The following is a 22,891-nucleotide window of genomic DNA, read 5'->3' as shown; positions in this document are numbered from 1 at the left end:
CCTATAAATGGGACTTACCTGTTACCTCTGCAGATCACATTGGTAATTTTCTGTAGTGAAATATCTGCTGCACAACATGTACTCAATTCACACGCACATCTCATTACATTAGTTGTTACAGTGACTAGTGAGTAGGAAGGGCTGTATCACGTCACAGTCGTGGGAACTCTTGTGATAACACATGGGGTTTGCAACAACATGATACTTGACAGTACTTGCACAAAGCTCATGATTTTGTGCTTAATGCGAGATTTGTACATTTTTTCTATACTTTAAATTCATTTTGTTACCAAGATTTATTAACTGGTCTGAGAAATTGGAACTGCAGTTCCCCTTTAAATTGGTAGGACACAAGAGGACTCAATGAGGGTAGTTTTTTTTGTGGGTAGAAGTTATTTAATACAAGTCATAAAAGAAAGGGTTTTATAAAAGCATGAAAGCAGGTTTTCTTTATTAAAACACGCATTTTCCCCTAAAAACCTCCTTACACGATGGTTAGTACATTATATTTTTTCAAGTAGAAACTTAATCTGCATTAAATTTCAATACTTGCTTTGTATAAACCATTTTGTTGTTTTCTGAAGACACTTTTCAAGTGATTCTAAAAAAGAAGCACTAAATAAATTCATCACCAGAAACTGTGTGAATAAGACATTGTTTAAAGTACAGAGCAACTGTGAGCTTTCTCACTGCATGTCATTTATTGAAAGTAGAAAGAACTGAGATCCTCTAGCAGATAATTATATGATGAAATAAGAACAGAAAATTTTAAAGGCATTTTTTTCAGCCTAATGATTACTAAGTAATTTTCAATATCTGCACCATGCCAGCTCTTCAGGCCAGAACTTGGTTTCCTTGGCATTAAACAGGCAAGAGAGCATAAGACTCCCTCACAGGGATTACTCTCAGACATGCTGGTCTCCATTTATAGAGCTGTGTGGACTGGAGAGGTGGGATAAAGTACTTTGCTCAAAGTACAACAAGACTGTTCTCAGTAGGGACTTAAACCCTGTTTAATTATGTGGTCAAAAACAAATGCATTTATACATTTGTGAATCAGCCATAGGAGTTAGGAGTCCAGAGACCTACCCACTACCCTGTAATACCCCCAGTTTTGTATAAATATTTTTAGATTTTTAATATTTCTTTTTATCTATTGTACAATAAAAAAAACTGCAATAAAAATTAGAACAAAATTAAAACAACCCCCCAGACCTCCTGCCATCCATCCCTACAACAGCAATCCACACCCAAAAAGGAGAAGAAAAAATAACACACTCAAATACCCCATGATTATCTACATTTTAAATACTGTACATACATAAAAACATGATGAAATACATACAAATTAAAGAGAATTAAACCAGATAACTGCCGACTCCCATGATCTAATTGTTTGTGTTTTAGCTCCATGGATACAGTCTTTGGAAAGTTCCAAAAATAAAAAGCCCAAAAACCAGAAATACTCAATGAACCCCCAAATTGATTGAAAGACATAAAAATATTGGAAGATTATTATGTTAATCTTTTTGTTTTAATGCAGTATGGGAGCCAGTTCAGAAAATACATAAAAGATGTATAAAGTTAGGATTCTGTTTTGTTCACTTAGGAAACAAAAATTTGACTTTGCAACACGATATAGTACGATATAGTACAGTAGTCTGAAATGATAAAATAATGCTGTTTAGTGGCTTTAATAAATGTAAGTCACATTGCCGTCTGAAACTATCCGAGCAGTGCAAAACGTACAGTAGTAGTGTCATATACGTGAGAAAGATTGTGCCTTTGGAAATGTCATAGCTCTTTATTTTTTCCCCTTTACAGAATGTTAACGATAATCCACCTGTATGCAATCCATTTGTGTATGAATCAACAATTTATTCCACACTTGCAGCAGGAATCCCAATAATCACATTGAGTTGCACAGACATTGATGACGATGAATTAACTGCAACTATAACAAACGGTATGCACGAAGAGGAACTTCATCTCTTTAATGCTGTACATTACAGACATTTTAAAAGATTGTTAATAATTAGAAGGGAAACAAAAAATAGCATTCACTTTTCATTTATTAATGCATGAATGCATTTAAATGTTCTTAGTTGAGATTAATCATCACTTTGCTTTTGTCTTTGCTATGTCTCACTAAGGTGCAGTAACTGACCGTTTCTCAATGAATGGCATGAGTCTCTCTTCCAAAAACATCTTCTCCTACAATCCTGAAGGGTTGTTTGACCACACACTGTTTGAGGTCAGCATTGAGGTGTCAGATGGTAAACACTCCACCAAGGTCCTGGCTGTGGTTTGTGTGATTCCATGGACAACTACCACGACAACCAACCCAACAACCACCGAGGTGAGTCTGACACAGACACAGGTGACAAAGAGTCCTTTCTATACTCAAACGCAGAGCAAATGCGAATTCCCCAGATATTTGACTGCCATCAGATTATTCTGTATCCATGTGAAACATGCACTCTACAGTTTCATGAAATTTGGACTGCCTTTCAGTGTACATTGACCTAATCTCTCAGGTGTTATTTTGATGCCTTCTGCTCACATGATACCCAATACTCACTGGATCCTTACAAAGGACAGGATTCTGTGCAAACTGTGAAACATTTGGTCAGTGAAGTGGGAAAGCAACTTCTTTCTTGGTCCACTTCATTACTCCCATAATTCTATTCTGTGTTTCTTTGATAATGTAAAATGTATTGTGAACACTAGTCTCATGATCCTTATATGCAGAGGTATATAGATAGGTTTTCTGTCTTCTTCATTTCTGAATGTGATTCTCACACTGTCTTCTATTCTAGCAGACCCGTTCCAGGGCTCCCCTGGTGGTGACTTCACTGCAGAAGTACTGGGATCCTGATCTGTGGTTTGTGCTTGTCCTAACTATCACAGGGGCTCTGGCTCTGATCGCTCTGGGTCTTCTTATGTGGAAGCTCCTCACATGGTAACTTTCTCCCCCTCCACTGTGTTCAACAGGAAATAAAGTGGTGACTGCTACCTGGAATTTGTTCTCATGTAACCTCACTGGCTATATAAAAGCTATCTTTTAGTGTGGCAAAATGAATCAGACATGCAGATGTGTCAGACAGAAGATTCCTTATATTTTCCTTTTCCAAGGATAAAGGAATACTGTTGGAATTTGTTCATAAAATGGAACAACACAAAGGCTACAAACTGTTCCTTTTGGCTTCAGAAGGGCACAAATGTACTATTTTTTAAGTATGGGTTTCCTTATTTTAGTCTTTGTTTTTATTCCCAGGACTTCAGTTTGTGGAAGGCCACTAGACAAGTCAGAGCACCTGCTGAATGACAAGTGAGTGTGATGCTGAACGACAGTGATGCTACATCTAAATACTGTGTTGGCCCAGAAGTGCAAAACATGCAAAATATGTCATGTCCCTTGTGGAGAACTTATTTCCACTTTGAACACATTTTTGTGCACTCTTTTTTTTTGTTTGTGCACTTATTTTTATTTGTACAGTCTTTTTTGTTCTCTCATTTTTATATATTTGTTTTGCACTTCTTGGCCAAACGCCAGCAGCCATATCACCCTGCAGCTCTCAAATGGCTACCCACTGAAGCTAATCAGGGTTGAGTCTGGTCAGTAGCTGGATGGGAGACCACCTGGGAAACTATGGTTGCTGCTGGAAGTGGTGTTAGTGGGACCAGTGGGGGGCACCCACCCTGCGGTCTGTGTGGGTCCTAATGCCGTGGTATAGTGGCGGGGACACTGTACTGCAGTGGGTGCTGTCTTTCGAATGAGACGTTAAACCGAGGTCCTGTCTCTCAGTGGTCATTAAAGATCCCCGGGCATTTCTCAATAAGAGTAGGGAGTTATCTCAGAATCCGGGCCAAATTTCGCCCCTCTGCCTTTACCATTGTCTCCAAATTGTCCCCATGTATGTGATTGGCTTGCACTTGCCCTGCGATGGACTGGCGCCCCATCCAGGGTGTACCCTGTCTTGTGCTCTTTGCTTGCCAGGTAGGCTCCGGCTTCCCATGACACCGTATGGTATAAAGCAGTTCGGCAAATGACATGACGACTTCTTGGCCGCTGTTAATAAAATTAAGGAAAGAATCTAAGGGGTTTGGGTCAAACCTATTTGTATTGAAATATAAAAACATAAGTATACAGTAAATGTCTCCCTTCAAACGTTATCTGTTGGTTTAGTGTGTAGACTACAGAGAGTTTAGTGTGTTATCATTTTTATTATCATATTGAATGTCATCATTTCTTCTTTATGACAGGATTCTGAACAGCGCTGATGAGATTAGGACTAAGGAAATAGAAGCATCAATCCACAGTCTTCAAGCTGATCCAGTGATAAAGGTAATACAGCAGAGGATGGTCAAATATCACAGTGGCCAAGCAAGGAGAAATTAGATAGGTTGAGAGATTATACAAACTTTTGAGAAGTAAAAGATGAGGGCAGAGTTCCTCCTCATTACCATACAATGAAAAAAGTGAAGGGATGTCTGAGAAACATGCTGATGTTAAACCAACTGTAGTCTTGTACATTCACTAAGACAAAATATTATGAACCCCAGATGAATAAATATACTCTCTCAGGAGTAGTTAATGGGTGGTTGGCTTGAGGAGTTGGAGTCAGATTTCATTCACCTTCTTCGAGCACAAAAATCTTCAGATCTCAGTGTGGGTTTGTAAATGTGATATGCAGCCACCAGCAAATTCCGGGTGAAGAAAACCAGATCAATAACAATTTAGCTTAAAACTTTGTCTCTTCTATGAGAGGACCTCTTGTTGTTTATATCACAAAAGACTTAAAACCAAAAGGTTTATTTGTAGTTTAACTTGTGGAAGAGTGAAATAAGTGTTAGCAGCACTGGATTACAAAAAGGATATTTGACCATTAGATATGTTTTGCCCAGTGCACAGGGTCTCATATTTACCAAGGGTTGCATTTCAAAAGAAAATATCAATGATCTGGCATAACTGACCATTCTTGGGATTGATGAAGAAAACCACTCCCACTGATGACAGAGTAGCCAATAGTGTCGAATTCCCAGTCCCTGTCTGTGACCTTGAAAACTGGCAGCACTGGTGGCACATATATTTCAGTCCACCTCACCATCTCCTTCATCAGAACTACAAACGAAAAGGATCCTGCAGCAATGAAAGACTGGGAAAGGGATGAATTCGACCTTTCAGCATAAAGAATAAAAAAAATCTTCATTGCGGAATAAAACCCACATCCTTCACCGTGTTTTCTTTGTTTGCAACATCCCCACACATGAGTCTGACACTTATATGTCAATACAGTATGTGTATACACATACTTACAAAATATATTATACATAACAGATGGTCTCACTCTCTGTGAGTACACATTCAACTATAGGACGTTTGCACACTTCATAAGTACTCACGTGTTAATAGTGATGTAAGGTGATTGTGCTGCTGGCATCATCCTGCTCCAGCAGTAATGTGTCTGTGTTCTTCCTGTATTCAGTCGACTGAAGGGGAGAGTGGAAATGTCAAGATATCTCAGCTCATTAGGATTCTCTGTTATCACACAAGCTGCACAGCTTTCCTGATCCATGTACTGTGTCCCCAGTAGCTCTTGTGAATATGCAGACCACGTCTCTGGCACAGTCTTTCCTGATTCAACATGAGAACCAATGTTATGATCCTGGAGTTTGATCATTTAAAAAAAAAATTCCCCCAATCATTTTTTCAAGGCTAATTTGTCTTTCTTTATAGACACCAGTCCCACCTCTACCAGAACATGAAAACAAAAATTACACAGAACAGAACCTGATTCTGTGTAGGTCTCCTGAAAAAAAAACCTCTAAAAAGTGTCACTGTACATGGATGTATGTGAACAGTACAGCTGTGACCTACATGAAGCTGAACTCATTAGTGAGAGTGCTGCTTTGGAAGTGTTTTACATTTTAAAAAATGCAGTTTGTGTTTTTAGTAGGGTTTACTGGATTATCGCTCTTTGAGATGTTATATTCTAATATTCACTAGATGGAGATCTACCTTTGTGAAGACGAGCAACAAAGAACTGAAGTTATTTTCTGTGCAAAACAGTGGACTAAAATAACTCAGCACCTGATAAGACACTGTTAATTAGTGTGATAAGAATGTATTTTGAAAGTTATTTTTCATTGCTATTTCTGCTTGCAGAGATTTGACGGGAAAGCACAAGATCCAGGTATTCTTCTTTTCTTTTGGTGCCAGGGAAGGAGAAGGTTTTGTGTTGTGCAGGTTATGAGGCACTGTGAACATGCCATATGCAGTATGAATAGACTTTTGTGAGTTTGAAACATAAAATGTGGGTTTTGGTTACCAGAATGCTGGGACCACAGAGAGTCAGGACCTCAGTTTTACATCTCATCCAAAGGACAGCGCCTGTTTACAGTATAGTGTCCCCCTCACTATACTGGGGCATTAGGACCCACATGGACCGCAGGGTGAGCACCCCCTGCTGGCCCCACTAACACCTCTTCCAGCAGCAATCTTACTTTTTCCCAGGAGGTCTCCCATCCAGGTACTGACCAGGCTCACACCTGCTTAACTTCAGCTTCAGTTCTTGACAGATCCCATTTACCAACTTCATCAACATCATACTGCAGATTGTACCACCCCCACACAACCCTTAGTGTAAAGATGTACTGCATGCTTTTAGTCCTAAATGCATACCCCTCCATTATCATGGTTGTCATTGTTATCGCTACCGAGTCTGGTGAAGTCCTCTAGGTAGGTTTTTAGGCTTTCAAGATTTTAGATAATAATCATGTTAACCCTTCCTTTGTGTCCCTCTTGTGGCTAATATGAATATGATTTCCTTAGTTACAGGAGGACACTATCTGTTTAACTCCCAAACAGGACAGAGGAGATGGATTTAGGAGCTGAGACAATGCATAAAGATGATGGCTTCAGAGTGCCCATCAAGGAATTCCACGGCTGCATTTTCGTATATGTGATTTTTCATTAATTAATGATGATAACTTCATTACTAAAGGTTTGTAATGATGTATCTGCTAAATGTGTCAGTATTATGCAATTCTAGTAGTAAGAGACTGTCCTAAATTTATAGTAAGGTAAATGGGTTCTAATTCTAGGTGAACAGCTGCTCTTCTTTTAAATACAGAACTTTACTTTGGTTGCTTCGGTAAAATACCCAGTTGTATAAATAGATGAGATTAGAATATTTAGAGGAAAATATCAGCTAAATATCAGTAAGGAACGTAACAATCTTTTGGGCCTGGTGGCACTTTTTTCTTTTTTTTAACCAGCAGATGGCTGTATACATGTGTACATATGTATGCACCATATGTATTTGAATTCTGAGGCCTATGTTATAAGTCGTATTTCTAAGGAAAATGAGCAAGTAATAAGACTGTACTGTTTGCTAATGATGCTGAATTAAATATTGATCATAATAAAATCACAAGAAACATTCAATATGGAAACAGTAATTTTTTTATCCCTCTCAGATATTTTCAAGAAATCAGACCTCAAGATACTGGGGGAAGGATGAAATGTTCTAGGTATTTTATCTATTAAAAACAAGAGCTCAGAGTTTTAAAAATTCATATTTGAACACATCTGTCAAATGCAAATGATCTGCAGTAGAAATACTATAGCTTTCATAGGAAAATATATGCAACCTGATCTTTTAGCCATGGCGCTGTTTGCAAAACTACATTGATGTTAAAAATCTTTCTGACATATACAGGGAGATATATCTGTGGTTACTTTTTAAAAAAAAACAGAAGATCAGAAATTTCACTTCTTATAGCTCAGGGACATAGTGTTTCCTCAAACAAATACAATCATTGTCAGTGTTCATCAGTTCAAATAACCCACAATACATCAGAAAACCAAACCATAAATGCTGGATATTTTGTGAACCTAAGCACTAAATTACACAATTTAAAATATTTGTTTCTCCAACACATACATATCAGCTAATTTGAATAAAGACCAATTCAATGTCTTGATAGACGTCATCCAACATGAAAAATCAAGAAGTGATGGATTTTTTTTTTGCTCAAATGTTGGAACTTTATTCAAGGACCCAGCCCTAATCTTAAACATTTAAAAAAATGTGTTTTGGTCCCAACAAATTGAATATGTACTGTATACTGTACTGTATACCAATCACGTCTAGACACTTTTAATTGATTTGCTTTATCTTAGCCTGAGATTCTCTATTACAAAAAGTTCCTGATCATTACTTGCAAATGTAAAACGATTCTTGCATTTTTCATTGCTGGGCTGCTTGTTTTGAAGAATTTCAGACACATCGACTTGGCTTTCTTGAGAATCGATTTTTAAACCACTTTGCATGAGCTATAGTTGTCTCCAGTATCATAGTCACTCACTCTCAGACGCAGACATACACAAGCAGCGTCAGTCTAGGAGATCAAAAGTAAATTCAGACTGTTTGTAATTTAATCACTATTCAAATTATACCTCTGCAGACTGTTCATGGATATTAAAAATGTAGTTTATCTAAATTTAGGTAGTTTGCACAGGTTACTATAGCAACATTGTGACATTTAAGGCTCAAAAACTGTGTACATTCAGACTCTGTCAAACATGCAGCTATCAAATTGGAGCAAAAATGTTTCTACTGAAAAATTGGACGTTCACACTCAGTTTTGAGGCCTTAAGACCTGGTCCTATGAATTCGTTCCGAATGGTGTTAGAAGGAAGATATTCTTCTTTCCTCCCTGATCTCCTGCTAAAATCTTATAATGTAGACAGCACCACCCATGATGTCTCGTAAAAAGGATGCTGTTTTTATTAAGAGCAATTTATTCAAGCTTCTTTATTAAGTAAAATGAAAGATCTCCCTACAGCTTATTTCTACAATCTTTGAAATACATTCTCTGGTACATCTGTTATCGCTCTCACTCATTCTAGCATCTCCAGCTCTACAAGAAAGAAGCCTTTCTCTTGGACCATGGGAGTACTGTGTGAATTCCACACAGGTCTTTACACACAGCACTACAGTGCTCTGGAACAAACTGCCCAGCCCTGTTGATGAAGTAGACTCATGGGATCTTTCAACTAATGTCCAGATGACAGAATATCTACAAGCAAAACACAAATAAAACCTTTGGATTTTTTTCCTTCAAATACAGTATGTTGGCCTAATAGTGCAGTGAGAGGAGGTTATAAGTAATTATAAATAATGTAATTTTCTACATTTTTTTTTCTTTGAAATTGTTTTACTGTCATTGTTGCATACTGTATACATAACACCTTACACTGTACCATTAAACTCTTAGAAATTCCCCTCAGAGAGGGCATTACTTTTAAAAAAACAAAACTTCAATGCAACCATCAATGCAACTCAATCACACAGCGGCTTTTCAACTTATTAAAAAGAAGCAATAATAGAGACCACCATTCTAGTGACGGACCTTTTATTTAAATTAAATCATTTTATGACTTTTAAAGCATTTTAATCTTTACCAAAAGACTACCTTATTTTGTTAGATTTTTATTTTCATTTTTACTGTGGTGTGAAGAAAATGGAAGAAAAAAAATTAGGCCAACACTATTGATAAAGCAAATTTTTACGACAAGTTTTCAGACGTAAACAGAGAAGTCAAGGCACAAAACTTACTGCAAAAGACACGGAATGGAAAACGCCAAAAAAAGAAAAGAATGTTAGATACACATCTTAAATACATGTTAAAAGAAAACTTTTACCATTCTTCCCCCAGGTTTTGAAGCATTTCTTTTTTTTTAAAAGGAATGTTATGCTGGTCTGTACAGAGTACAGAACTAATAAATTTTGACTATCAGCGACCATGCAGCACAATATGCAGATTTTGCTAAGAATGAGGACTTTATGTAAACATTATAAAAAGCGGTTTCTATCTTTTTCTTTTCACTCCCCTTATTTTAAAAATAAGTCTTATGCACTTCAAATGTTCCATAAAATTTTCACATCCAATCTTGTAGAAGTAACGTGAATGCATTTACATAAAAACATGTTGTTTGCATCTGCTAATTATCAATTAAAAATGGAAGAAACAAAATAAAAAAAACAATGATTTGTGGTCTTGGCCTAAAGGAGTTAAAATAAGATGAATACGGAACCCCTTCAAATTAAATATCAAACAATTAAAGAAAAAGAACAAGCACACATGGTAATTGGGGAATTTGCAATCCTTAAACTCCTGCAAGGCTTTCCAAGTTCTCAGTCTGTTTTCTTTATAAAAGCAGATAAAAGCAGGAATCATTAGCCAGTGCAGTCTGTCATGGTGTGTCCACTCTTCTCTCTGGTCATGAGAGCAGTTCAAGTAATCCTGAAAGGAACACAGGAACAATGTCACTTCCCTACAGTCACATTCCAAAAGTTATGACTTATTTCATCAGCGACTTCTAGATAGAGCTGACGGGCTAAAGTGCAGCTCAAAGTGGGCCAATGGAAACAGGGCATTAGTGTTAAACTGGAGTCTGGTTATCATACTGAAAAAAGACAGATCCCTAGTACGTTCATAAGGTTCACCTTTGAAAAAACCTCCACACTCCAGAACCTTAAAACGGGGTGTTGAACCCGAGATCCAGTTCTGGGCTATGCTATTGAATAACCAGGTCCTGATTCAAAGGACTTATCTGTGCAAAAACAACTGACACTGTCAAAGACTGGGGCTCTCTTTTGTTGCATCTGCTCTGATGGCTGTCTGCAGATATCTTGAGTGAGTTGTCGGCAGCAAGAGGTGGCACTGCATCTGTCACTGACAATGATGAGGTCTCAGGAGGGAAGGTGAGCCCCTGTCTGAGGTGTGAAAGGCTTCACCAGGCCAGTTAACGGCAATCAGCGTCTAACACCTAGCCACTGACATCTACTCACAGACTGAAGGAAGGTTGAGTGGGCAGGATTCCTAAAGTAAAAGAATGCTTTTAGCCATTAAGTAACTTATGGATTTATGGTTTGTGGGCAGTGTGACAACTGCTGTGATAATTTTCTACTGCATTATAGCCACATCAACGTCTGGATCAAATATGGCAAATGGCGAGCTAAGGATGTGTGGGCACCTCTGTGTGTTCACACTACTTTCTGTCTCTGTGACCTCTCACCTTTGTCCCTCCCTGAGGCCCTCTTTCTAGAAGAGTCCGCAGTCCTTCAGGTTGTTCTTGATGATGACGTCAGTGACGGCGTCGAACACAAACTGCACGTTCTTGGTGTCGGTGGCGCAGGTGAAGTGAGTGTAGATCTCCTTGGTGTCCTTCCTCTTGTTCAGGTCCTCAAACTTGGCCTGGATGTAGCTCGATGCCTCTTCGTATTTGTTGGCTCCTGCAGGGCAGTTTTTAAGAGAGCGGCTTTAATTACCAGAGCAGTAACCGTGCCAAGTAAAAGCAACCAGGATGTTTCGATTAAGACTACTAATAATAAACTTTATTTTACATAGCGCTTTTAAAGGTGGCTTCTCAAGGCGCTTTACTGAATGACAACAACAATAAAAAAAAATACACAAGATATGCATGAGGACAATACAGGAGACAGTAGGTGGTGGTACTAAGTATAGTAGGAGAAGAGGGGTAAAGAATAGAACCTGTTAAGTAAAGGGACTTCTAAAGAAGAAGGTTTTGAGTCTGGATTTGAAGGAGTTTAGAGAAGGTGACTCTCTGATATCCTTAGGGATAGAGTTCCAGAGCTCTGGAGCATAACAGGAGAAGGCCTTGTCACCCATAGAGTGTAGACGGGCCTGGGGGACAGTAAGGAGACCAGAATTAGAGATTAAAAGAGATAAAAAGAGATTAGGCCTTTACAAAATAATGGGCATGAACAGTCAGTGGCATTTGTAGAACTCATGTTTTTTATGCTTTTAGTGGAAATATGTAAGTGAGAAAAATGTTAATTTGGGATTATTGTTTTCATTTCTGAACATGAAATAAATAAAGCAGATTAAGGATTTTTATGTTACTGCAGGAAAAGGTAACAAGGTAATGCTCTGGGGGACTGTATTTCCATGGAGGAAAGAAGTCCAGGCAGTGGGAACAGATAGGTCCCCTGTCCCTCTGCATCACCCCATTGACATCAGAGCGGCCTTTTCTATCAGGCTCCTGTGTTGTACAATACATGTGGGAATGATAAGGCAGTTATGCCTGGTTTAGGTCAGGCTTCCTGTAGTTCCCAGCTTACAGATTCTAAGAAAGCAATAAAACAGGTGTGACGAGAAACATTTCATAGCCTGTCTCCCAACAGTAGGACATTTATAGTTTTACAACACAGGGGGGAAAAAGCTCGGTAATAGTCAAGCAAAGTTCATAACTACTAGGAAGCACAAATAACATGCTGACATATTGTACACATCACTTTCACTAAACAGTTATGGCTGCCTGCTTCCATAAATGTATCCATTCAATTATCTACACATCAGTTTGGTAAAGACTGGGATGTTTTTTCTGGCATAACATACTTCTTGTAGATTTATATTTGTCATTTCCGAGTCAAAGGACCACCTGACTAACTGCGTTCCTTGGTAAACAACGCATTCCCTAGAACCACAAAACCGACTGAACTTGCTGGGGCAGAAAGGAGGGAATTGGGCAAAATGCCCAATGACGAAATGCTAAACGTCTATAATCCAATCCCCAGCTTTCAGATCCACTGTAATTCAGTAGCATGATCAGAGCTTCAGCATGACAAATGGATTGTTTCTACAACCACAGGCTTTGATCTCCCCCAAGGGAGAATGTTTGAAGGTGTTGCTGGAGTAAATGTAAGGCAGTATTACAAGGTATCCCACAAATCTGGGAGAACTGCCCTGTTTCTTGCTTCTTAATTAAGCCAATGAATATTCAAGTGAGGAAAACTACAAAGGGCGTCTGATCTCAATGGCTTTCCAAAACTACCAGACTGTTCTGCACAAGCTCCAAGCTGCCAGCACCATTGCTGAGATCGCAGAGAGATGGGGTTTTTTTCGGACAATATTTCTTTTAGTTTTCAAGTTGGCAAGCACGATTCAGGAGCCGCAGTCGTTCGATTCCCCCGCTCAGATTTGCTACAGGCATTTTTTTTCTCTTTCCTGTACCTAGGACCCGGTACAGGGTGGTTTTATTTAATGTCGTAATACCAGTAACAGCAGCTGCCAACTAATCAGCAAGAGCCCTATGCACCCACCCCAAGACAGCCTGCTTCCGGCCTCACCACAGTATCTGTCGTGTCAAGCTTCCTGTTTCTTTGAAATGAACAATAAAGTTGAAGAGAAAAAAAAAAGCTATTGCAAAATCAAACGCTGAGAGCTCCCTGCAGATTTCAACTGCTGTGTAGCTTATTATAGCACAGTAGCTAGGAAAAAAAAATACTTCTGTTGGCAAATGTAGCTAATGCTAGCTGTAGGTTTTTCTCTTTGGACAGGAAAGCCAGCTAAATGTAACCGACTCCATCTCTTTTAGAATGTAGAGTCATGGAGCTATTCAGTTTCGGAACTACAGCAAGTTGAACTCTCATTGTGATCCACACATACTTAGTATATACTAGTATATACTTCCATCCATCTGCCAACTGCTTTGTCCAGTTCAGAGTCATAGGGGAGCTGGATACAACCTGGATGAGATGCCAGTCCACCGTGGGGCACAGAGAAAAACTCAGACACGCACACACTCACACCATCCCACTTTTCCCAGAAGCCTATGATCCGACCAGCATGTCTTTGGACTGCTGGAAGAATCCCAAGAAACCCTATACAAGCTCCACACATCCACACACAAGGCAACAATGCAAACTACTGCACCACCATGCCACCTGTATTTAAAAAAAAATATTTTAAAAATCAAAATGTCCCAGAGGACAAATATACATCTTTTTCCTACAGAAAAATAACATCATGAAAGAGCTTCTGGACTATGTGTTAAAACGGCCTCTTCCAATGGTGACGACTGAGGTCGCTACAGTACCTGAGTACTCTGGGAAGCAGATGGCCAGGGGGCTTCGGGTGATCTTCTCCTCAAACAGGTCCTTCTTGTTCAGGAAGAGGATAATGGAAGTCTCTGTGAACCACTTGTTGTTGCAGATGCTGTCAAAGAGCTTCATGCTCTCATGCATGCGGTTCTAAAGACAGAAGAGAGGGGGTTTCAGTGATCATCAGTAATTTAAGGCACTTTTTCCACCAAAGGCTGAGGAGGGGCTTTTCTGTTGTGAAAAGCAATCACCAAAATTTTAACATCTTAACAAAACTTTCCAAGCAAGTACTGCATTTCTAGATTCTTGTATGTTTCTGCAGTTTAGAAACATCAATAGTCTGTAAGAAACCAAAAAGACCATAATTTTGAAAAAAATAAACTAAAACTTTGAAGTATGATTAGTGCTCTGCGTTTATGGTGCTTACTTTACAATGCCATACCTCCTTTACAAGGAACCACAAAGTCAGTGTCTTTGTGAGATCCAGTTTAGCTAAGCTTTTTCACTGCCCTCTGGGTATAGGAAGGTCCATTATATCCTCCATTTTCTAACCACTTCTTCAAGTTCAGGGTCATGGGGCAGCCAGAGCCTATCCCAGCAACCAACGGGCCCAAGGTGGTATACGCCCTAGACAGGACACTAGTGCATCGCAGGGCAGATACACAGACACGCACACATTCACACCAGGGCTAATTTTCCCCAAAGTTAATTAACCTACCTGTATGTTTGTGAACTATGGAAGGAAACCAGAGTCCCTGAAGGAAACCCACACAAACATGAAGAGAATATACAAATCCCATACAGACAACACTCCTGGGCTGGAATTGAACCCAGAGCCCCAGCGCTGCGAAGCAGCAATTCTATCCACTGCACCTCTGTGCCACACGTGATGTGATCATAATTAAAAATTGTCCTCAAGGTTTTGGTTGTGCATATTGTAAATTCTGTTGAAAAGAATATTGTTGGGACATCTCGTTCAACATCTAGTGAAATTCGGAACTGTGTACACAACTATCAGCTGGTAGCCTGAAGGAATGAAATGCAAGTTCAGTGGGCACTGGAGATAGGGATAGGTAAACTGTAACCTCTGAGGGACTGATAAAACAAAACAATTGGCAGGCTTTAATACGAAGTGAAAAACGGCTCTGGTCTTGTTCTCCCTTTTGGCGTTTTTTGTAACTGGGAATTAGAATTAAGCAAAAATAAGTTTCAACAGATGTCATGTGCCAAAAAACCCCACCAAAAATGCAGAAGTATGACAGTCAACATAGAAGGGTAGGACACTAGGCCAAAGACTGTCTTTCCTTACCATCTCTTCGTCCTCCGCTAGGACAAGGTCATACGCGCTCAGAGCCACACAGAAGATGATGGCTGTCACCCCCTCGAAGCAGTGAATCCACTTCTTTCTCTCAGACCTCTGGCCCCCCACATCGAACATCCTGAGGGGAGAACAGCAAGCAAAGGGGTGAGAATGGCACCACCCGACAGTATTGGGCCTCACAGTGACATTAAAGCCCAGTCAGGCAGAAGAAGAAAACATCACTGGAAAATAATCTTCTTGTTCCTTTAGCTTGTTTAGGTTGATCCTGGTTTTCCTGTGGGGAAAATGGATTTAAGACTCCCGAAGAAGGTGGAGCTCTTTGGTTTTCTTTCTGTGAACTTGTTGTTTGCCACCCCATGAGGCCTGCACAACAACCTGTGTTTACCTGGCTTTTTCTTTTCCATAAGGTGCACGTACATGCCTGTAAAACAAGCTCAGTAAAAAACATTGCCGTCTGTGGATACTCATCCGTACTTTTTAAAAGCAGAGATATTGTGTTGCAGTGACCAACAATGACATGCCTCATACATTCATCAAACCCATTTGGTTGCATTCGCCATGCTTTTTAAGTTGTGATCTAGAGCCTTTGTTTCAGAGGGTTTATCAGCAAGAGCCCAGAAGTCAATAGTATTTTACATATTGACAGCACAGGCAGTGGATGAATTTGTTTTTAAAAAGAGCTCCTTTTCTTGCATGCTGAAGTCCTGAAAGTCTAATGTTTTGGGTCAACAAGGAATCCTAACTTTGCAGAGCTCCTGACAAGTGCACTCATGAGGCAGAACACCCCTGCTCCCCATTAGCTGAGCTAGTAAAAACTAGTAAAGACAGAGGAGACTGCAAATGACAACCTCATCTCAGTATCACTCCATGGCATACCCATAGGGGTTTGCATATGTGGTGGATTGGTAAACATCAAGAGGTTCATCATCAAGTTGTCATATTTCTTGAAGGGGACTGCATCAATTAAATGATGATAAAACGCTCTTCAAGAACAATGAGTCTGAGGCACAGAATGCTCTTCCCAGAAAATGTACATGTGCAATTGGCTAGAAAAGAAATAATTCATTAAAAATAAAAATAAAGTAATTTTAAAATTAAAACACACAATGGTATTATAGTAAAATCTATGCAAATGTTATTTGAGTGATCTTTTTTTCAGAAAGAGTAAGATGAACAGATTCACAGAGGAAACTGTGTTCTATTTTTCAATAACTTTTGGGCCAGTGTTTTAAAGTATGATTAATGGACAACAGTGACCGTAATTACCTAATGTACTTTTTAAAAGGGGCTGTTCTGACATCAGAATAAAAACACTGGCAGGTTGTGAGATATCCCTATTTGTTCTAATCGCTGCCAGAAGCTATGCCTGGAAAAAGTGTGGGGATTGCTTTAGTATGTGAGAGAGAAAAATAAAGACACTAAGTGAAAATCAAGTTGATATCCATCTGCTCTTTCATATCAAGACTTAATATGCGGCTTAAAAAATCCATTACAGACTTCAAATCTTCAAAGATTCAAAGTTAGTTGTTTCAAAGTAATAGCAAAAGATGGGAGGAATTAAGTACTTTGTAGAAAGCAAAAGTTCAAGCAGTGATTGTTCACTGTAAGAGAAATGATAACCGAAGTACCTAAAGCTGTTTGACAGGGACAAGCTAACCATCTACATTATGCTACTAGATTTTTTAATGCAGAGAAAAGGTAATTATTTAGCTATACAAAGCAGAAAAGGAGTGGTAGCTGAGAGCATCAATAACATTGTGAGAAGTAAAACTGTTATTAAACTCTGCACTAGGGAGAACAAAGAGCTAGACTAATTACAGCAGCCTTTTCAAGCCTTCTGTGCATTATATAAAAGTTATTTTTACCCTCAAGTCATTTATTGTCTTCTTTCACGAACAAACCAGAGATGCCTATCACAACTGCCAAACACGAGTCAGGGAGCATTTCCTTTGCAAAACAATACTGACCAAAGAATTAAAGAGTAAAAAGAGCCTGGCTCCCACTCTAAAGTGTCAGTGAAACACGTACAAGTCATTCATCTAAAAAGCTGGCCTGCATTTCATATTTTTAAATAAGAGGTCTACTGTCTTTTTATCTGTCAACAGTGAATGCATGCTGTCAATGCAGATGTTGTCATTTTGGTGACATCTATTGGCATTTTCCTACAATTGTGTTGCCATGGTTATAACTAGGTGGAGAGGATAAAAATGTTACAGTAGTTTTGACATGTATTCACTGTAACTATACTGATGTACAATGAAAATGCAAGAGTTTGATTTTTACCTCAATAGTTCATTGGGCTGACACAAAAAATGTTATTAACATTTTAAATAGTGAGCAGGAATTTTTTGGGTTTGCATTATTCCTTGGGATAACCAAATACTGAACTCAAGTCATGTTATTTTAAAAATTGAGTGTGTGATGTTTTTTTTTATTGAGTTAACGCTGTCAAAACTACTTCAAAAAGAACCAGTAACCCTTTCAAATGAACAATGAAAGACACAGCCCTGTACCATGCGTTTGTAATGAGGATCACTGGGAGTTATCAGCATGACTGAAGGTGGTCTGTCTGAAAGAAAATTTGCCCAGAGAATTTGAACCAACAGAATAATCTCTATATAAAAACCATAAAGGACAAGTAATGTCCTGAAAAACAGAAAGTCAACACACCAGTCCAGAATTATCACATCCATCTGATTCATCAACATAATCACTTTCAGACACCTTCAACTGACTATAACACCGGAAATTCCAAGCAGAAATATCCCATGCTCAATCAGCCAAATGACTAACTTGCATGAAAAGGGTCTGTATGCTCAAAGGCCAGTCACTGGTAGCATTAACAGCTGAAAGCCAAACTCATCATCTCCTATAAGCTACAAGCAATAAATTTGAGGTGGCGACACAGAGTGGTTCTTACACTGACTAACAATGTTTTGCCATTGACAAACCTGACAGAAGACAACATGGGGGAAGTCTTATTCTGACTGGTGTGTTCAGGGCAACCAGAATTGTGAGTGGAAGTTTGATGTAACAACTTTATCTTCCTTCAGGCCAATCTGGAAATGCTGATTTTGAAGTTGGGCAATGCACAGCAACTTCTCGACTTCAATGTTGAGGTTTTGCAGTCCAGCCTTCTTGTCTGACCTGAGTTCACTTCTGTGGGATCAACTCACCAATGCTATCAACAGGACACAACTATGACTGGTGAACTCTTCCCAGCTGATTTTCCTGTGCAGCAAATCTGTCCTAAGGCTGAACAGATCTATCTGTTAACACTGCCATTTATGATGCTATTGAGTATTAAGTTGATATTGGTTGGGTTTTCAGTATGAAATGTGAAGATCAACACATTACTGTTACTCTCCATATCATTAATTTGTTCTGTGTTTTTGTTAGAATATTCAGTGATATTTTATTGTATTGTGTTTCTATACGAGGATGTTGTGTGAAAAAAAGTGTTTTCTTCTTCACAGTTAATTCAACCTTTGACAAAAAGATATTTTCTTCCAAAGATCAATTTTGTTTTTTGTCTGTCAATACAATTTATACCCCTGATTTTCTCTGGAATATAAATGTTAAAATAACTAAGTAGTGCACATTATAGAGGGGTCAGAAGCTAAATTTTATTAGTCTCCCAGAACAGCTTGCTGACTAACCTTTTTATTTGCACATGTACATTAATAAATGAACAGTGAACTACTTTCATACAGTGGAAAACATTCGACTGCTCTTCATTGGGAGGCAGCATTTAATGTGATAGAAGCACGTATCGCAACAATCCTAACACTAACTGCTCTATCAGTGCCCGGCTGGTTGTTTTCCACCACAAATGGGCATTTGAGGCATTTGTCAAATCTCCAGAGCACAGTGTAAGATGAAAGCAAATGAGTGAAGCAGAAAAGTGAGAAATCATTAATTAAAGATAGAGTAGCATTTGTGTGAGCTACTTTCCTAATGATTATATCTACTGAAATCGACTTTTAATTCCTCTTTATGATACCGATGTTACCTCAGTCAAAGTTCCATTCCTTACCATCTAGACAAAACATTTGTTTTTTTTGCTTAAATCTGGCTCATTATACTTCATCTTTTATTCCTCTTAAGTGAAGATGAAGAAATAAGAGGAATAGTCCAGCAGAGACTGTCAGGGTAAAATACCTTGAATTAAGGAGCATAAATTAGATTTAAAAAGACTATGTAACCATTTTACTAGTGCATCTTATCGATCTCTCTGAGTGAGACCCTACAGCTTGGCTGTATTGCACACATCCACGATTTTTTCTACAATGAAGTGCCTCCTATTGTTGATCCCAAATGCACTTCGTATTCAAGCTCTCCTCACATGGCTGACTATCCATCTAAGTCTCCAGGTTACAAAAGACCTGTGACTGTGCCAGTTGCACTCAAGTGTTTGTTGGCCTGTCATCTTCACTACAGCGGTAAAATAAGAAAGGAACACAAGGTATCTCCTTTAGGATCAACATAATGTCCACACAGCTTTGTGGTGAGAGGAATCCAGGTGACATGTAAGACACCTTCTGGAAGGAAATGAAATAGTGGGATTTTATTAAAATTAGAGCACACTGAAAGAATGCCAGAGAGCATCTTAAAAAGCTTGCAAAATCACTCCCTACTACTTTAAATGTGAATGTCTTATAATTTTAAACTGAGAGGGAAACCTGAGTTCTGATCCAATTATAAAATCTCTCCTGGCATCCCCTGGCTCATATATCATCACACTTGAAACCCAATGTTACACTTTCCCATATAGTAAATGCTTTCTGTACATTAATGCTTTTTTAAAATTGCGATTCCTCAGGCCAGTGAAAGCTATAGAGCTATATTAGCATTTGTAATTTTTTTCCTAAAAGCAATGCACCTGGATTTAATCTGAAAGCCGAAACAATGATAAAAGCCATTGTCTTCTTTACCACAAGGTTTGTAAGTCCTCAGATCTTCGAAAGGATGTCATTTAATCTGTGACTGAGGTATTGCTTTACCAGTTAACATCCGATTTCTCTATAATTAAGCCAAGGCAACGGCCATCCTGGTGAATAAATGGAGAATCTTCAAAATCAAGCCCCAATCAAGAAAATCAAAGAAAACAATTAAATCAATCACCATTAAAGAAGGTGGTTTAAGAATAATTTTGGACAGGTTTACAGCAAGTAAGCATTTACAGCATTTTTTTCTAATTATTACCAGTAATGTAAGTATCAGAGTAATTTGTATTCATTTATCTCTTGGCAGAATTATGAGAGTATTAATTCAGTACTATAGGTGGCTGTGAGCTACTGCATAAATTTACGTTGTTCAACAGTCAGCGGAGCTTCATGATGAAGAGGCTGTCCTGGTGAGTTAATGCTGTTGGAACTGAGGTGATACTGAAGACTGAATTATGTTTATAAGCTCATTCCAGCTTGCTCGAGGTTCACATTAAGTGTAAAAGGGATAGAAAAGGCCTCTAAATGTCTCCCAATTTTAGATAGCAAACACAGGCACTGTCAGCAGCATCAAGGATCGACGCAACAAAAACAGTGCGGCTAAAGAGCAAATAACAAACCAGGACGCAGCCACTGGCCAGCGGACGACTGGTGATCCGAGACAGCAGGCTGCTCTGCTTGCTTGTCACGTCTCCAGGCACACGGACACAGCGCTCTATTTAGAGAGAACGCTATGGTATATAAATGTTTATACTGAAATCTGGCTCACAGAGCAAGGCATTGCGTCATCCTTGACCTCAGAAAGCGCAGTTGCACAGAAACAGACGTGCGTCTCAGTGTGGCGGAGCCCAGCGGCCAGATTACATTCTCCCTGCGACTGCCTGTTTGTGACCGGCCGACACAGCTAACCTGGAGATCATCTTTTCTCAGCTGCTGTGACACAGAGTACAGCGATGAACTACTGCTAAAACGAAACTGTGACTTTTTTTCTTTCACAGATGAAATATTTTTTTCTCTACAGAAATACAGTATAATAGAGGAGCCCTCAGATATTGTTCTTTTGAAATGGCTGAAGACATCACTTGCATAATGAGCCCTGCTACTTCGACATCCAATATGACAAATTATGAACTCTTGTCACCATAACCTCATGTTGCACAATTTTTTTTTAAATAACTGGTTGAAAAAGAGGAAAATGTTTCCTTTTTATCACTTTATACAGTATGTTATCCAGCTAGCACTAGATTGGTGGTGTTGAATTAATTGCCTCTGGCCTCCTATAGTTCTCTTCTGTTTGATGGACTGAAAATTTCTATCCAGGCGATATGTAGGCCTGCCTAGGATCTTCTAACAGTCTAGTGGCAAGGAACAGAAATACTGAAAGACAAGAGAGGCCCTCCCTGCTTACTTGAAGTGCAGATCTTTGAAGGTGAAGTGTGTCTCCACAATGCCAGTGGTCTTCACTCGGGTCCGCAGAACGTCCTGTTGGGTAGGAATGTAGTCCGGTCTGGCTATCCTCTCCAAATCATTCAGGTAACTGTGAAAGAACACACAGATCAACAGCTCAAAGATAACTCTGCCCATCTTATTGAACCACCTCATGGATACTAAGCTGTTGTGAAAGATGGGCACCTTCAGAATGTCATAGAGTGGCTTCAACACAAAGACATTTATTCAGACAGAAAAACACAAGAAAAAGTAGCACTTTTCATAAATGCTTACTCTTTTTTTCCTGAAAAGGCTAGTGTTTTGAACATTATACATTAGTGTTGGCTCTTCATTTAGACACTCTTAGATCAAGCAGAAATATTTTCAATTCTCATTTCTACAGCACATTCAAATGGCAATTATTAAATTATTCAGAGACAAGAATACTGGGCAGTTTAACATGAATTTGCAAACCATTATTTGTGATTCTTTTGATATTTGCTTTAAAAAGAAAAATAATTTTAAAATAATTCACCGCTCAGAGGTCGGAAATAATATTTATTATTCTTTTTAATTTGGACAGGGGCTTGACAGTCTTGATATGTTAATGCAATCAAATATTGTGTTTTTTTTTTACTGTGGCTTTCTTACTAGGTATAACTGAAACAGCTTGTAAGGCTAACATTTCCTAAGCATCTCCTTTCCCAGCAAAACCACACAGGACAGAAACAAGCCGTGCTGCTAAAATAAGCCACATTTCTGATCATTATCCAATGGTACAGTCACTGCAGCACTACTGTTTCCAGGTTTGGGCCTTGTGTGGTCTAAAAAGCACATGCTCCAATCTCGGTGCTTGCTCCCCTGCCTCTTAAAACACTGCCAATTAACAGTGACCTTTTCCATTTGTAATTAGATTAATCTCCAATAATTTCTCTTCTTTCCAAAAGAGAGAAGCTAACCTCCCGGGGCTGAGAGAGAGGAGCACTTGTCTTAAATCAGAGGCCTGTTATTGAAGAGCAAATGTGCATGTGTGTAGTGGTGGTGGAGTTGGGGGCAGCTGCTCTATTTATTGCTCCTTCCTGACCTTTTCAGCTCCTGTTTATTTTGGAGAGGAGGCAAAAGGATGAAACTTAATGGAAAAGTATTATTATCACAACAGCAAGACAGTCACCAAGCCCAGTTTTTTCAAACATGCTTTTCTTAGAAAATTAAAGGTATTAATACAGCACATGGAAACAGTTCTCAAAAATATGTTCTTTTCCCAAAATGGGAGAATATGA

The 22,891-nt window shown here is 38.9% G+C and overlaps 2 protein-coding genes across 2 annotated transcripts in view; one reads left to right on the top strand and one right to left on the bottom strand.

The window, feature by feature from the left end:
- Positions 1-783: 783 nt before the first annotated feature.
- Positions 784-7,415, top strand: LOC148835243 (uncharacterized). The gene is made up of 7 exons (XM_088917074.1): positions 784-1,966; positions 2,154-2,359; positions 2,820-2,884; positions 3,278-3,331; positions 4,267-4,348; positions 6,170-6,197; positions 6,836-7,415. The coding sequence occupies exons 2-7, from the start codon at positions 2,177-2,179 to the stop codon at positions 6,889-6,891; spliced, it is 468 nt and encodes a 155-aa protein (XP_088773200.1). The 5' UTR covers positions 784-1,966; positions 2,154-2,176; the 3' UTR covers positions 6,892-7,415.
- A 1,991-nt stretch (positions 7,416-9,406) lies between these two features.
- The window catches only part of LOC148835242 (guanine nucleotide-binding protein G(i) subunit alpha-2), a 101,301-nt gene continuing 87,816 nt past the window's right edge, over positions 9,407-22,891 (bottom strand). Inside the window, exons 5-9 of the mRNA XM_088915594.1 lie at positions 21,592-21,720; positions 15,226-15,355; positions 13,913-14,066; positions 11,090-11,306; positions 9,407-10,314 (exon numbers count right to left, since the gene is read on the bottom strand). Of these exons, the coding sequence (XP_088771720.1) occupies positions 11,116-11,306; positions 13,913-14,066; positions 15,226-15,355; positions 21,592-21,720 (604 nt within the window). The 3' untranslated portion in view covers positions 9,407-10,314; positions 11,090-11,115. The remainder of the gene's footprint in view (positions 10,315-11,089; positions 11,307-13,912; positions 14,067-15,225; positions 15,356-21,591; positions 21,721-22,891) is intronic.

Source organism: Atractosteus spatula, chromosome 5 (assembly GCF_055471065.1).
Source record: "Atractosteus spatula isolate fAtrSpa1 chromosome 5, fAtrSpa1.hap1, whole genome shotgun sequence".
In the NCBI taxonomy this organism is placed as follows: domain Eukaryota; kingdom Metazoa; phylum Chordata; class Actinopteri; order Semionotiformes; family Lepisosteidae; genus Atractosteus; species Atractosteus spatula.
The sequence above is the reverse complement of the archived record's forward strand: the minus strand, read 5'-3'. Positions and strand labels throughout refer to the sequence as shown.

Coding starts and splice junctions, on each gene's coding strand:
- LOC148835243 (XM_088917074.1), top strand. CDS start 2,177: ATGAATGGCATGAGTCTCTCTTCCAAAAACATCTTCTCCTACAATCCT. Junction 2,360..2,819: donor CCAACCCAACAACCACCGAG/GTGAGTCTGACA, acceptor CTTCTATTCTAG/CAGACCCGTTCCAGGGCTCC. Junction 3,332..4,266: donor GAGCACCTGCTGAATGACAA/GTGAGTGTGATG, acceptor TCTTTATGACAG/GATTCTGAACAGCGCTGATG.